We start from the raw sequence: 15,171 nt of genomic DNA, 5'->3' as shown, positions 1-15,171 counted from the left end.
GCAGCAAAGGTCGACACCTTTTCCTTCACTCTTATTTCCTGGATGAGCTTCTCGTCCTTAAAAACGGGGCAATCTCGAGAGGAAGCAGCGTGGTCACCCATACAGTTGATGCAGCGAGGGGATGGAGGTGGACAAGCACCCTCATGGGCATCCTTGCCACACGTAACACATTTGGCTGGATTGGAACAGGACTGGCTGGTGTGATTGAACCGCTGACATCGATAGCAACGCGTAGGGTTTGGGACGTAAGGGCGAACGGAAATTATCTCATAGCCTGCTTTGATTTTCGATGGGAGTTGAACTGTGTCAAATGTCAAGAAGACAGTGCGAGTTGGAATGATGTTCGTGTCAACCCGTTTCATTACTCTATGAACTGCCGTTACGCCCTGGTCAGACAGATAGTGCTGAATTTCTTCGTCAGACAATCCATCGAGGGAGCGTGTATAAACGACTCCACGCGAGGAATTTAAGGTACGGTGCGGTTCCACCCGGACAGGGAAGGTGTGGAGCAGAGAAGTACGCAGCAATTTTTGTGCCTGGAGGGCACTGTGTGTTTCTAACAACAGGGTGCCATTCCGTAATCTGGAACAAGACTTTACAGGACCGGCAATTGCGTCGACACCTTTCTGAATAATGAAAGGGTTGACCGTGGAGAAGTCGTGACCTTCATCAGTCCGAGAAACAACAAGGAACTGTGGCAACGATGGAAGAATCGTCTGTGGCTGAGACTCAGTATACTTACGTTTGTGAGCAGACTTAGTGGAAGGTGAGGAAACCATTGCGGAAGAATCCCCCATGATTACCGGCGTCTCCGATGGCGCGCTCCTCCCTTGTGGGGGCCCTCTCTGAGGGCACTCCCGCCTTAGGTGATTGTTCACACCTCAGGTCACACCTCCCGACAAACGGACGGAGGGACCAATCACCATTTTCGGAAGGTATCAGCTCGGGTAATCACCCCTCCCTGGGCCTGGCCGTTACCAGGGGGTACGTACGTGTCCTACCTGTCTACCCGGGGCGGGGAATTACGCGTTACCCCGTCACCGGCTACGCACGAAAGGCGTGGGTCGGCCTTCAGACACGCACAGGGAGGAAGAAAGAGAAAGGGAAAGGAAGGAAGAGAGGTCTCAAACGCCGCAGCGGAGAAAAGGGAAAGAGAAGAGGTAAGGAAAAGAGAAGGACAAAGGAAGGAAGAAGACAGAGAAGGACAAAGGAAGGAAGAAGACATAAAAGCAAGGAAGGCGAAGAATGCAGTACATTTACGAGCGTCCGTCTCCGGACGTAGGCACAAACCATACTCCCAGATGGGGAGAAAGGGAAGGAAAGAGCCAGAGGTGAGGGGAGGAGGGGCGAAGATAGGGATGGGGAAGGATGCGGAATGGGAAGGTATGAAGCCCGGAAAGGAAGGAAGGCCACATTAGCTCGGGGTCCCGTGCTCGCTACGCACGTATCCACAAAAGAGTTGTGGACCCCCTGGGGGGGGACCACAATGACAGTGAGGTGGCCTTCGTGACAGAGGAGATGACCGTGAATCAACCAACTATGGCCGATGTGGAGCCGGCAAAGGATGATTAAGTCCCAGTGAGAGGCCCACTTGGAGGACTTCCAGAAATTTGTGGTATCCTTTATCTCCCATAGTTAGTTTGGCAAAGTCAGAGTATGCCATTTCATATTCAAAATCCTTAAAACTTGGCGACATGATACTGGTCAAACATACAGTTCCAGAATAGTGATCTTAAGAGCCTGCTTGCCAGTAGCCAGAGAGTTCATTCTCTGGGATCTCAACATGACCTGGGGTCCTGACAAAGAGCACTGAGCGGCTACATTGGTTGAGAGCAAAAAGGGAATCTTGGACGGTCAGGATCAATGGCTGAGGAGGGTAAAATTGATCAAGAGCTTGTAAACTGCTTAAAGAATTGCTACAGATAAGGAAGGACTCACCAGTGCAGGAACGGATATGCTCAAGAGTATGAGAGATGGCCACCAATTCCACAATGAAAACACTGGCAAGGAGTGGAGTTCATTACATCCCACATGAACGTTAGCAAAGCCAGTGTGACTGGAAACCATCGAGCCATCAGTATAGACTGCTACTGATCCCCAAGACACGTCAAGAATATGGGCTCTCTGCTTAATAAAGTGGCAGCTTATGGTATTCAAAAATGATTTCATCCTTTGGAAATTTTGTCATTATTTTAGGTGTTACATCTGATGTCATTGCAAACAATTGAGAACGGCTCCACAGTTGATACTACATAGTTGTGAACAATACAAAATAAAACAATGGTTTAATCGCAACAATAAAAGCCTGTATGGCAAACTGACGTCATTGAAGCTACGAAGACGAAGGCGTTTCTAAAATAAAGTGAAGTTACATTATCAGTCTTGAGATGTAAGGATAGGCACTCATGATGCATCTCTGATTAATTATTATGTGGTAATAAAAGTTGGTACATACAGATGTATGTATGATTTTAATTATGAATTATTTTAATGTTTGCACCATTAATTTAGTGGGGATACGTAATTCACTGATGGTAACTTCAGTTAGTTTTGGCGAGTGCCTCCTGTATTTAAAGGAAGGAGAGAGGTGAAGTCAGACATATTTTTTATCCTTAGTTACAGTATCACTAAAGAGAACAAACAATACTATTATGAACAAAAAGTGAGAAGAGTAACTAACATAAAATTTTTTATCATTAAATGATACAACCTCACTGAATATGGAAGAACAGATTGATGTAAATGGAAGCACAATAACTTTGACTGAAGATGATAATCAGATAATACTGAGAGGTAGTCCTTAACATCAAGATTTAACACCTTGCACTTTTGTGTTCTATCAAAATATCAGTAGAAGCTTTTAAAACAAATACTGAATGTCTAAGCTAGGAGTGGTGTTACACTTATGCAATGTTTTCTATCACAATTATAAACACACCTATCAAGTAAATTTTTCAGATGTTTGTAAGAGATTATTCGAAGAGAGTATTACAACAATTACAAAGCTGCAGCACAAACAGTGCTGCTCTCATCTTAATGTAAATAATGAAGATGTATAGGACAATAGGAAATATTAATTACCAAAGTCGGGACAGATGACTGACCATCATGCATGAAACACAAAAATGAGATGATTGCAAAAAAAAGGAGGGAGAGAGATTTTAACCCTGCTTCTGCCAAATGATAGATCAATAGTTTTACCATCATAACAATAACAAGAAAATTCAACAATGACACTTACATAAGAGACGGATTCAGCAGCCCAATAAATAGTTTAGACAAATAAGGAGACAAATGCAATTAAACTACAAGAAACAGAAGTAATCTTTTGTAGGGAAAAAGATAACAGCATATGCAGCAACCACAAAGTGTGTGACAGCAAAGGAATTTACATCAAAGAGAATACACAACAAAACAAACTGTAACTAAAATAGGCATCTCAAGCATATCACAAGTTAGGAATGCTTTTATAATATACATAAATACTAGACAAAGAATGAAATTTTTTGGGAATATAAAAACAAACAAATAGTGTACAACTACCAGTAAAATTCTTGAAGACAGATGTCACTGCACTTAAAAAAAGTGCTGGAAAAAATAATGCACAAACAAGAAATAACATGTTCATTTGGTCTTAGTCAGATTAAGGAAAAAGAGTAATTCACCATCTTGAAAACTGCACTTTTCCTTTACAAATTGCCAGTTTTCGTAAGAGCAATCTACCCAAACAATAGTGGTTTGTTTTGATGATAACCACTTACTGAATACCAAAACAGGACAAGTGGATTTGACCGGCAAACAAATTTCAAAATACAGATGGACCTCTGGTCTTCGATCAATCAATTTATCAATAAAAACATAGATAACAAGAAAATGAAAAGGTAAATGCTCGGGTATTGAAGAGAAGAAAATTATGTATATTTTTTACTTATCACACTTGAAAACTGACACATTCACACTTGAAAACTGACACATTCAGTTTTAATACAAACCTCTCGTTTTGCTTTCTTCAGTTTTCTTTCCAAGGCATTCACGTCAAACTCAATATTTTTTGTACTTCGCTTTTTGAATATCAAAGACACTTGTGGTTCTGGTACATGTGGATGATTGTGTCTGTTTGCAACTCCAACAAGATTGTCATAATAAGTAAAATTTACTGGCTTTCCACAATCCAGTTTTTCATCTATGTCTAAATCCACTGTGTTCCTGTTAGAGCTCCAGTCATTTCTTGTAGGGTTTGTTTTATTATTCACTTTTTCAGTCTGCTTATTGTTGGATCTGTAACCAATAACTTTGTCTTACATACTTGTTAAATTCTCTGGTACCATATTATAATACTTAAATTCTCTTCAGAAAGTTTTACTAGTATTAGCACCTTATAATACTAACATATAGGTGATAACAAATATTTCTAGTGTGCTTGAGTAAATATTATCAAATATTAAGATAGGATCAGCAAACCGTGTAATTACACCAAATATTTACAAAACTGCTGATATATTGATACTGAGTGTACATTTGAAATGTAAATATGATGGCAACATGCTTTGAAGACAGTCTGATAAACTGTATAAACCAGGTACACTTCTGAAAGTCTACAATTCAATGATTCTAGGAACTGATAATGCAAATCATAATGTCTTCTCAATACTTGATATTTTCTCTGTTCACACTTTTACAAGGACACTGGATATATCATGGCATCAATTTAAGGCAACAAAGCATCATAATTAGAAATAAGTACAACATGACCAGTAGATCAAACACAACTTTAATCCAAGGAAGCATTAACAGCTTGAACACAGTATTTAAATAACATTCAGCAGGAACCAATTACCTACACAAAGAGCTGCAGCAATACACAGAGTGAACTAAGGCCAAGTGTAGCTCGATTAGCCTTAAACAGACCGGAGGCCATGGTGAGCTCTGATGGTGATTGATATATATTTTCAGGGTTGTCTTACGTTCCCCCAAGCGAAATTCCCTGATATTTCCCTGATTTCCAGACAAGTTTTATCATTTTTCCCTGACAAATTTTGAGATCTCAGGGGTAAGTAAAGACATAAGTTGACAAAAAAAAAGGAAAGGACTTTTGTATGTAAGAAAAAATCTTAAGTACTAACATCAACATCTTTTGTAATTAACTGTTTTCAGATGGACAAACCAAGCCAAATGATATAAGTGTTTCATTAATACCACTGTAGTTATTTTATTTCGATAAAATGAAACACATTTGATGACAAAAATACACATTTCCCTGGAGTTTGAAATGTAACAGTCCTATTAAAATTAATCCAAACACGTAAATTTTAGCCATGAACAGTAGTTTCTAACATAGAGGTGTATGAAAAGTATGTACTTGTAAAAAAGTTACGAAGAAAATGATTACGGAATCTTAATTACACTAACGTTTAGAAGTCTGTTAATTGGTAGGAACATTTTATATGATATGAATCCCCTGTAATTAGAAAATATAACAAGTGTATTATTAACATTGAACACCTAAGCGTTTATACACTCTACAATTAGTTTATAGACTAGAATTCACTCATGTGTTTAATATATAAAAATCTAGATAATCTTTAAAATGTGACATTTGTTTTAGGATGAGAGTTTTAATTGTTAATTAATAGAAAAATGATTCTAAACAATGACGAGGATTGTTTGGGATTGTTTAGAACATATATATAGGGCAGAATGTGTGTGTGTGTGTGTGTGTGTGTATATATATTATATATATATATATATATATATATATATATATTGGCAGGGTCGGTCAGTACTTTGTGTGATCTTGGACAGAGGGCATGTAGCTGGTTGTGCATAATTATTTCATTATTGTAAGTATATTAAAACTTATTTCACATTTGTCAAGATGCCTTTATTTAGTTTGAAATCGTAATAAATTTCTAGCTGAAACACAATACGAGATTGATTTTTAATTTTAACTTTTCTGAAGCTGGAATTTTTACAGTGACTGAGAATCAAGGAATTCTGCTGTGACAGACTGCCAGATACGATGAGTAAAACAACCCCATTATTACAAGTAGTTAGAGAAATGTTATAAGTTGCAAGACAGATTTAAAATACCTTTACCGATTTCAGAAATAACCTCAGAAAAGAGTAGACCTCTTGAAAGAAGTGAATATGGCAGGGAAGAGTTGTGTAAACCAACACTATAGGTTACCACCAATAAAATTTAGTTCTATCTTCATTATTGTTGGTCATTATCCACTGTGTTATGTCTATTATTTTACAGGTATTGTGTGCATTTTCCTTCAAGGAATATACGAGTACGTAGAAAACAAAACTCCAGCGACTGCCACAATTTTCTTCTTCTTCTTATCATCTATATTTTCTAGTACATAAATTACTTTCAAAGTGCCAAAATGTACTAGATAAATAAAATATCTATAAAACACCACACTGTACGGTGTACTTGCTGTGAGACAGTTGCAATTCCTGAAATCCATAGTCCGTGGCCTCTGGTCTGCCTGGGAGCACCACAGTCCTGGGTCCTTGGATAAACCATGAAAATCCACTGCATTATGTCTCTCACAAATATACCCGGCCTATGGACCAGCGAGACTAGATGCGATAGGCAGGGCTTGCACATTAGTGGGAAACAATGGGCTTCAGATGGGCAGGCCTGCAGAAATGGCCTGTGGTTTTGGCCCGTCATGGTAGTCCACTCATGTGACCAGCTATTCACATGTCACAGACACCATGCTGATAAAATGAGACCATGGTGATCAATCCATGCAATAGATAATTTGCGCAAATACTCTGACAATCAATACTAATGGGGATAGGTAGCAACTCACTATATGGATGATCGCTGAGCCACAGACAGGCACATAAAAAAGACTATCACACTCTCACAACTAAATTTTCAACCACAGGTTTGACCAGAAAAAATTGCGCGCACATGCGCGCGCACACACACACACACACACACACACACACACACACAGAAGCACAACTCACGTACACATGATAGCCGTCTCCAGATGCTGCATCAACTACCTCTGAGAATCAGATCCAAAAAAGCTATTCCTCACACCTCCCTGCCTCTCGTCGGCAGCTGCTATGCTAATGGCAAGACTGTGGCAGCACTGACTGCAAGCTGAGGGGAGTGATGGGAAGGGGAGAAGCAGTAAGAATGAGGGACTAGGAAGCAGCACATGTACTCAGCTGTGCCTAGCCAGCAACAATGCATGACATGATCTCAGTAAACAAACCATTTCATCTGCTGAGACAAAAATAAGATTTTTCAGTGTTTTTTTTTTTCAAATTTCTCTGATATTTTCATGATTTCCCTGAATGTTTGAAATTCCCTGATATTTCCCTTATTTCCAGAAGTGGCAACCCTGATTCCATGCCCACCTCCCCATGTCAAACCAATGCCAGGGCTGTTTCCCTGAAGACCTTGGGCATCGACTCTGATTGTGGTACTCGCAGTGCTGATGATACTGCTATTAGTGGTTGTTCCAGAATGGATGACAGAATCCCTGACGATTGTGTCGGAAGCAGGAGAAGAACTGCAGATTTGGCCACCATGGACAGATACCCATGCCTGCATGGGAGTTCAGAACCAGCAGCAGCAGGTGATGTGACTCCCGATGTGGACAGGTTCAGAGGCAACGGTGTGACATCATCAGAGGTTGCCTGACCATCCACGTGAAGGCGAGCTGATAATGATGCCTTGAGCAGAGGCTGCCCTCCATGCAGATGTTACAGAGACACCACTCCTGGCATTTGGAAACGACAGTTGGAATCCATTTAGGGCAATGTCCAAAACCACATGCCCAGACATCCACCCCCGGCCCAAAGAGGCATGGCAGCTGCACGGGCTGATGTTCAGGTGGAAGGTGCAAGTGGCATAGCAATATCATCAGCTGGTCCCTGCGGAGTAGCTCTGCTGGGATTTTCTTGCCAAATGGCATGAAATGATAAGCAAAGAGAATCCAATCTATGGCAACATTGGACAAAGAGTTGCCAACATACTTTTTCGTATGACTTTTGAACTTCGCACCACCTCTGCTGTGAATACTGAGCAGTGTTCTGGAAGCGGATTCCGAAATACATCAGTGCCAATGATGAAGGCACACTTGACACCATGGTCGGACCAAGTACAATCAGTGTACACAAAGGTACTATCGGGAAGTTCTGTATGAAGGTCATGAAACTGAAGGTGACAGAGTGAGCTTAGAGTAGCATCTCAGGGAGAAAATAGAGGCCAAAGTGAGCATGGGCCAACACGTGAAGCCAACGTGGTGAAGGGTTCACACCTATCGGCAAAGTGGCACGTAACGAGAAGTTAAGCTGCCAGAGCAAGTGCTGAAAGTGAAATCGAGAAGGCAACAGAGAAGAGGGATGCGCCCCATACTGGCGATCAAAGGAGTCATTTAAGGAGGAGGCACAGGATTGTTTGCCACACTTGGCTGACAAATGGCATGCATATCTGCTGAGGAGAAAGTCACAGTGCTAGGACAGCAGCAGTTCGGCAGCTTCTGCATACAGACTCTCAACTGTGCTAGTGTAAAAGGTGGCAGTGGCCAAACGGATGACATGATGGTGGACAGTATCGAGATGACTTAAGAGGGACAGACATGCAGACACATAAATGAAACAACCGTAATCGAGTTTTGAATGGATAATGGACCAGTATAAATGGAGGAGGGTGGTTCGATCTGATTCCCAGGAAGAACCACTGAGGACATGTACGACAGAGGAATCGCATACAGCAGCCACCCAGTACGAAACATGAGGGGGCCACAAATGTTTCCTGTCACGTACGAGCCCCAGGAATTTCATAGTTTCAGCGAACGGAAGTGCAACATGCCCAACACGTAAAGATGGTGGAAAATACCAATACTGCCCCCAGAAATTCATACAGGTTGTTTCATCAGTGGAAAAATGAATGCCATTGTCAATGCTCCATGAGTAAAGATGATCGAGACATGGCTGAAGAAGCCGCTCAATGAGACATGTACATGGACAACTGCAATAGACGACAAAATCATCAACAAAAAGGGAGCTGGAAATGCCCGGCAGGAGACAGGCCAAGATAGGGTTAATGGTGATAGCAAAGAGGATGACACTCAGAACAGAGCCCTGAGGCACACCGTTTTCCTGGATAAAGGTATCCGACAAGAATGAACCTACGTGTACCTTTAAAACTCTGTCTTTTAAAAATTTCTGAAGGAAACGGAGCATGTGGCCATGGAAGCCCCACATTTAGAGAGTATGGACGATATAGTCTGGGATTTCCTCAGAAAACCATTCACAAGATGGGTGGGCAAAGTGACGAGATGTTCAACTGCAGAATGGCGTGCTCGAAATCAACACTGTGCAGTGGTTAGTAAACTGCGAGACTCAAGCCACCATTAAGGCCAGGCATGAATAATATGTTCCATCACCTTGCAAACAAAGCTGATGAGAGAAATGACGTGGTAGTTAGAATGAAGATGTTTGTCCTTACCGGGCTTAGGTATGGGTATGATAGTGGCTTCATGCCAGCGTCTGGGAAACATGCCCTCAACCCAGATGTGGTTGTACATATGAAGGAGAAAGTGCTTGCCAACAAGAGAAAGGTGCTGCAACATCTGAAAGTGAATATCTGGCCCCGGTGTGGAAAGTTGGGATGAAGTGAGAGCATGATCTAGCTCCCTCATAGTAAAGGCGGCACTGTAGCACTCACAATTCAGAAAAGAGAAGGGTATTGCCTCAGCCTTCTCCACTCGTTTCCAATGTAGTAAAGCAGGGTGACACTGGGAGGAGCTTGAAATCTCAAAAAATTGTGGCTCAAGGTGTTGGATATACAAGTAGGGTCCACCATGACATCATCTGCTATAGTCAGGCTGGAAACTGGGGAATGGACCTTGGTCCCAGAGAGCTGTCGGAGGTTGGCCCACACAATGGAAGAGGGAATGGAACTATTGAAAGAACTAATAAAGGAAATCCACCTAGCTTTTTTGTTACCCCAAAGAATGCAACGGCACTGTGCACATAACCACTTATAAGGAATGCAACTTGCCATTGTAGAATGACTGTTAAAAACTTAGCACGTCTCCACGTGCGAATGGCATCACAGCATACCTCACTACACCAAGGGCCTCGGACATGGTGCAGTACAGAAGAAGTGAGAGGAATGGAACATTCTGTGGTGGACTCGATACTACTTCATTCACTTTGTGAACTTAGTCTACTAAGGACTTATAGGAACATATGTTCATTTTCCTGTGGTTTGGTGTACCCACTAGAGAAAGTGGTGATAAACAGTTTCTACCCACACAACAGCAGGCTACAAAACACTGCATTTCATTATTAATGATTGTCTGAATATGTCAGGTCAGTAAGTTCCATAGACTACATCGCACACTCTCACTGTGGTGTTGAACACATCATCCTATGAAAGTAGAAATGATTCAAAGAAAAGACTTTACAATAACTCAGCACAAGAGGGAAAGAAAAGCTCTGCCCTGTTACACTGTCTAATGTGATGCAGATCCAGCATAGAATAGGTTTGAAAGCCTTTGGGTTGCCACTAGGATGGAAGTGTTGAAAAACCACGCTGTTGTACAGGTGACAATTTTCTGGTGAAATATCAAGTTACTGGAGACATGTCCCTATGTATTTACACATGAAGTGGGACCGGGTTGAGGTGGGTACGACACAGGGAAAGGGGGGGGGGGGGGAAGGGGGGGGCAGTTGGTCCATAAGCTGTGTTCAGATATCTGTGGGGGCACACTTCAGAGGCAGGAGGGAGGAGGGAGAGAGGTATATTCAATATTTATTGTTTATGGTAGTACTATTTTTTGACCATATAGATTTAAATTTGTTTTTAAAATGATTCCACTCATCTCCCAGAGAACCAAAATATTCCCAGTATTGATGTATACATGCTGGCAGGTTGACAGGCAGTCTTGGCATCTGTCAGATAACTGATACCAAAATTGATTTTTTTAGTATCATCATAATTTCTCCTTGTTTTCCCCACTATGATTTTTTCCCCTCTGTGATAAGAGATACTGCAAATTCACAAGAGTGTAAATATGCATTTAGGTTATAGTCAGTACCCGTAGAAAGGCTATCTCCAAAAATTTTAGTGGGTATCTTTGCTGCATGTTTTAGTGCAACAAATATGTTTTTATAAACTGTAATAATAATCAAAAATTGGACAACAATTACACCGGAAGTAACAAAAATTGATTAAATTCTGATACTTTCATTGTCAAAATCAGGAATCAAACACAGACAAAAAAACTCTTAGAAATCATAGGTTTATGAGCATCCATAGCATAAGGCAATGTTGATTTATACACCCCAAAATTTCCATAATTTTGTTTTATTTCTTGAGTTTTCATCTTGTTCTGTGAGTATGAAATAATGTTTTGCCCAGTACAAAATTGTACATACTAAATTTTGCCTATGATGGGTGATGGCTCATATGCAGAAAATTATATTCAGCCACTTTACCAACATGTAATTGGAGTGAACTCCACATGAAAGTTTGCAGATGTCATCAAATATTCATGGCATCAGAAGATGGTTCTCCATGTACACTAATGGATGAATCTAAAATGGTTCCTTAAATACATTGCTAATCAATTCCTAGTTGTGATGACTTGGTATCCTATTTTCACTGACATTCTTTACTTTTTATTATATTGAAATATATTTTTTAAGTTAAGTGCGCACAGAGACGTTTAAGCAAATATTCTTCTCATTCTGTGTGTGTGAATTGAATGGGAAGAAGCACTAATAACTGGTACAATGAGAAGTGTGCATTGCAATGCACTTCACAGTGCTTTGCAGAGTATAGCTGTAAATATTGAAAGGCACATTTTATCACTATTAGCTCCACTCTTTCATATTTTACTCAGGGATGGAAGAAGGGACTACATAACTCTGTAGGCTCTCAAATGTTTCTTACGGCACTTGCAAAACATAGTTGAGGCAATAGTAGATTTTTACTATCCATACTGAACACCACTTCCCTAAATTAATTTGATAATCTTTCGTGACTGGAATGTAATCTTTCTTCTGAAGAGTCCTGTTTAGTTGTGAATGAAGTATTCTACTCTATGCCAAGTAGTGCCTTTTGCTGAAATGTTAAAACTATGAGGCTGACAAAGTCAAAACCATATTTCTGCCATTCACAGACAATGAATTACCCATGTGCCATCTGAGTGTGTCTTACAAACTCGATTCTTCAACCTGTCACAAGCTGCTGCTCTTTCCTTCTAACCCCTACAGATGGGCTCTTACTGTGCTGTGAGACTGGTATATCGGAGAGAAAGGTTACAGCAGAGGATTTTGATGTATCCAAGACTCAGGATTGTTAAAGAGTAACCAAAATCCTTTACTCCAAGCAGAGTGTATACTTAGGTTTCGAAAGAAAGGGAGGAGCCAATGACAAGTTGAGGCTTCGAATTGGTTTGTGAGAGCTACACAGTAGCATATAATTATCGTAGTGACCTGTCCTCAAAAGGCTGAGATAGTTTCACACCACAGTTCCCTACGTAGTTGTAGCTGCTTCCACATAATCAGTGCACCAAAATTTCTGTAACACACTAAACTGGCCAGTTACAGTCTTACAAGGAAGTATCTGAAGTGCTTTCTTCTTTTCATTCATTAATTATTCATATCAACTGATGAGAATCCCAAAAACTATAGCAGTAATAAAAATAGAGTTACCAGAATGTCTTGTATGGAATCTCTTTGGAAGATGTCCAACATTTTCCTATAAATATAATTTTTGAAAAAGATTATTAGTGTGCCTAGTCAATAAATTGTGGCTAACATGTTCAAAATTATGTTTCAAAAGGTAAAATTAATAAAGTCTTACTCTGATGCACTCATATTCATACTTTTACATGGAAGCAGAAAATATTTAAGGCTAGGTGTCCAACGAATTTGTAAAAACCATAGTTACAATATACAGACTACAACCAAACAATAGCTAAAATGCTGTACCAGGGAATTGTGATTGATTCATCACTGGGAAAAAGATGATGAACCAGCCACAATGAAAATGTATTAAAGCCTTCTACCTAATAACATATGTAAAAAGTTAGACATTACACTAACTACATTCACTTCTTGTCACCTAAAAAGGAGGGCAGATCAGCTGGTAAACCAGTTGCTGCCCTTATATATTGATATAAAACACGTTTTGTTAAAATGTGGTGAACAGCATTGCACACTGGTGCACTGGAGGAGGAATCTGTGTGTCAGAGGACAGTGCCCTATCTGGAGGTGCATTGTAAGTACTTCCTCCCACCTCAGTTGTCAGAAGGAGGAGGATCATTTGTTGTTTCATTGATCACATTTGTTGGTGATTCCAAACTCTAGCAACTACTTCTTGATACTGTATCTCAACAGAGAGGTGACTATACAGGGTGTTACAAAAAGGTACGGCCAAACTTTCAGGAAACATTCCTCACAAACAAAGAAAGAGAATATGTTATGTGGACATGTGTCCAGAAACGCTTACTTTCCATGTAAGAGCTCATTTTATTACTTCTCTTCAAATCACATTAATCATGGAATGGAAACACACAGCAACAGAACGTACCAGCGTGACTTCAAACACTTTGTTACAGGAAATATTCAAAATGTCCTCCGTTAGCGAGGATACATGCATCCACCCTCCGTCGCATGGAATCCCTGATGCGCTGATGCAGCCCTGGAGAATGGCGTATTGTTTCACAGCTGTCCACAATGCGAGCACTAAGAGTCTCTACATTTGGTACTGGGGTTGCGTAGACAAGAGCTTTCAAATGCCCCCATAAATGAAAGTCAAGAGGGTTGAGGTCAGGAGAGCGTGAAGGCCATGGAATTGGTCCACCTCTACCAATCCATCGGTCACCGAATCTGTTGTTGAGAAGCGTACGAACACTTCGATTGAAATGTGCAGGAGCTCCATTGTGCATGAACCACATGTTGTGTCGTACTTGTAAAGGCACATGTTCTAGCAGCACAGGTAGAGTATCCCATATGAAATCATGACAACGTGCTCCATTGAGCGTAGGTGGAAGAACATGGGGCCCAATCAAGACATCACCAACAATGCCTGCCCAAACGTTCACAGAAAATCTGTGTTGATGACGTGATTGCACAATTGCGTGCGGATTCTCATCAGCCCACACATGTTGATTGTGAAAATTTACAATTTGATCACGTTGGAATGAAGCCTCATCCATAAAGAGAACATTTGCACTGAAATGAGGATTGACACACTGTTGGATGAACCATTCGCAGAAGTGTACCCGTGGAGGCCAATCAGCTGCTGATAGTGCCTGCACACGCTGTACATCGTATGGAAACAACTGGTTCTCCCAAAGCACTCTCCATACAGTGACGTGGTCAATGTTACCTTGTACAGCAGCAACTTCTCTGACGCTGACATTAGGGTTATCGTCGACTGCACGAGGAATTGCCTCGTCCATTGCAGGTGTCCTCGTTGTTCTAGGTCTTCCCCAGTCACGAGTCATAGGCTGGAATATTCCGTGCTCCCCAAGACGCCGATCAATTGCTTCGAACGTCTTCCTGCCGGGACACCTTCGTTCTGGAAATCTGTCTTGATACAAACGTACCGCACCACGGCTATTGCCCCGTGCTAATCCATACATCAAATAGGCATCTGCCAACTCTGCATTTGTGAACATTGCACTGACTGCAAAACCACGTTTGTGATGAACACTAACCTGTTGATGCTACGTACTGATGTGCTTGATGTACTGTAGAGCAATGAGTCGCATGTCAACACAAGCACCGAAGTCAACATTACCTTCCTTCAATTGGGCCAACTGGCGGTGAATCGAGGAAGTACAGTACATTCTGATGAAACTAAAAAGAGCTCTAACATGGAAATTAAGCGTTTCCAGACACATGTCCACATAACATCTTTTCTTTATTTGTGTGTGAGGGATGTTTCCTGAAAGTTTGGCTGTACCTTTTTGTAACACCCAGTATGTACAGGAGCAGCACACTGGAAAATTATATTTCTCATACGGGCATAGTTACCCCTTCATTACCCTGAATTCCACATTCCCTGGTACCCAACAGAATGACACCATCTTATCCTGTGTCTTGATGAAAAAGGGTGTCATGGACCATCTGGATATGTTTTTCTGCTGGGTAGATGTGATAGATAACCTGATG

The 15,171-nt window shown here is 41.0% G+C and overlaps 1 protein-coding gene across 2 annotated transcripts in view; it reads right to left on the bottom strand.

Moving 5' to 3' along the window:
* Positions 1-15,171, bottom strand: part of LOC126175718 (uncharacterized) — a 110,933-nt gene that overhangs the window by 76,381 nt on the left and 19,381 nt on the right. For both annotated transcript variants that reach the window (XM_049922651.1, XM_049922652.1), the window contains exon 2: positions 3,993-4,278. In XM_049922651.1, coding sequence (XP_049778608.1) covers positions 3,993-4,278 — 286 coding nt within the window. The remainder of the gene's footprint in view (positions 1-3,992; positions 4,279-15,171) is intronic.

The sequence above is a fragment of the Schistocerca cancellata genome, chromosome 3 (assembly GCF_023864275.1).
Source record: "Schistocerca cancellata isolate TAMUIC-IGC-003103 chromosome 3, iqSchCanc2.1, whole genome shotgun sequence".
Taxonomy (NCBI): Eukaryota; Metazoa; Arthropoda; class Insecta; order Orthoptera; family Acrididae; genus Schistocerca; species Schistocerca cancellata.
The sequence above is the reverse complement of the archived record's forward strand: the minus strand, read 5'-3'. Positions and strand labels throughout refer to the sequence as shown.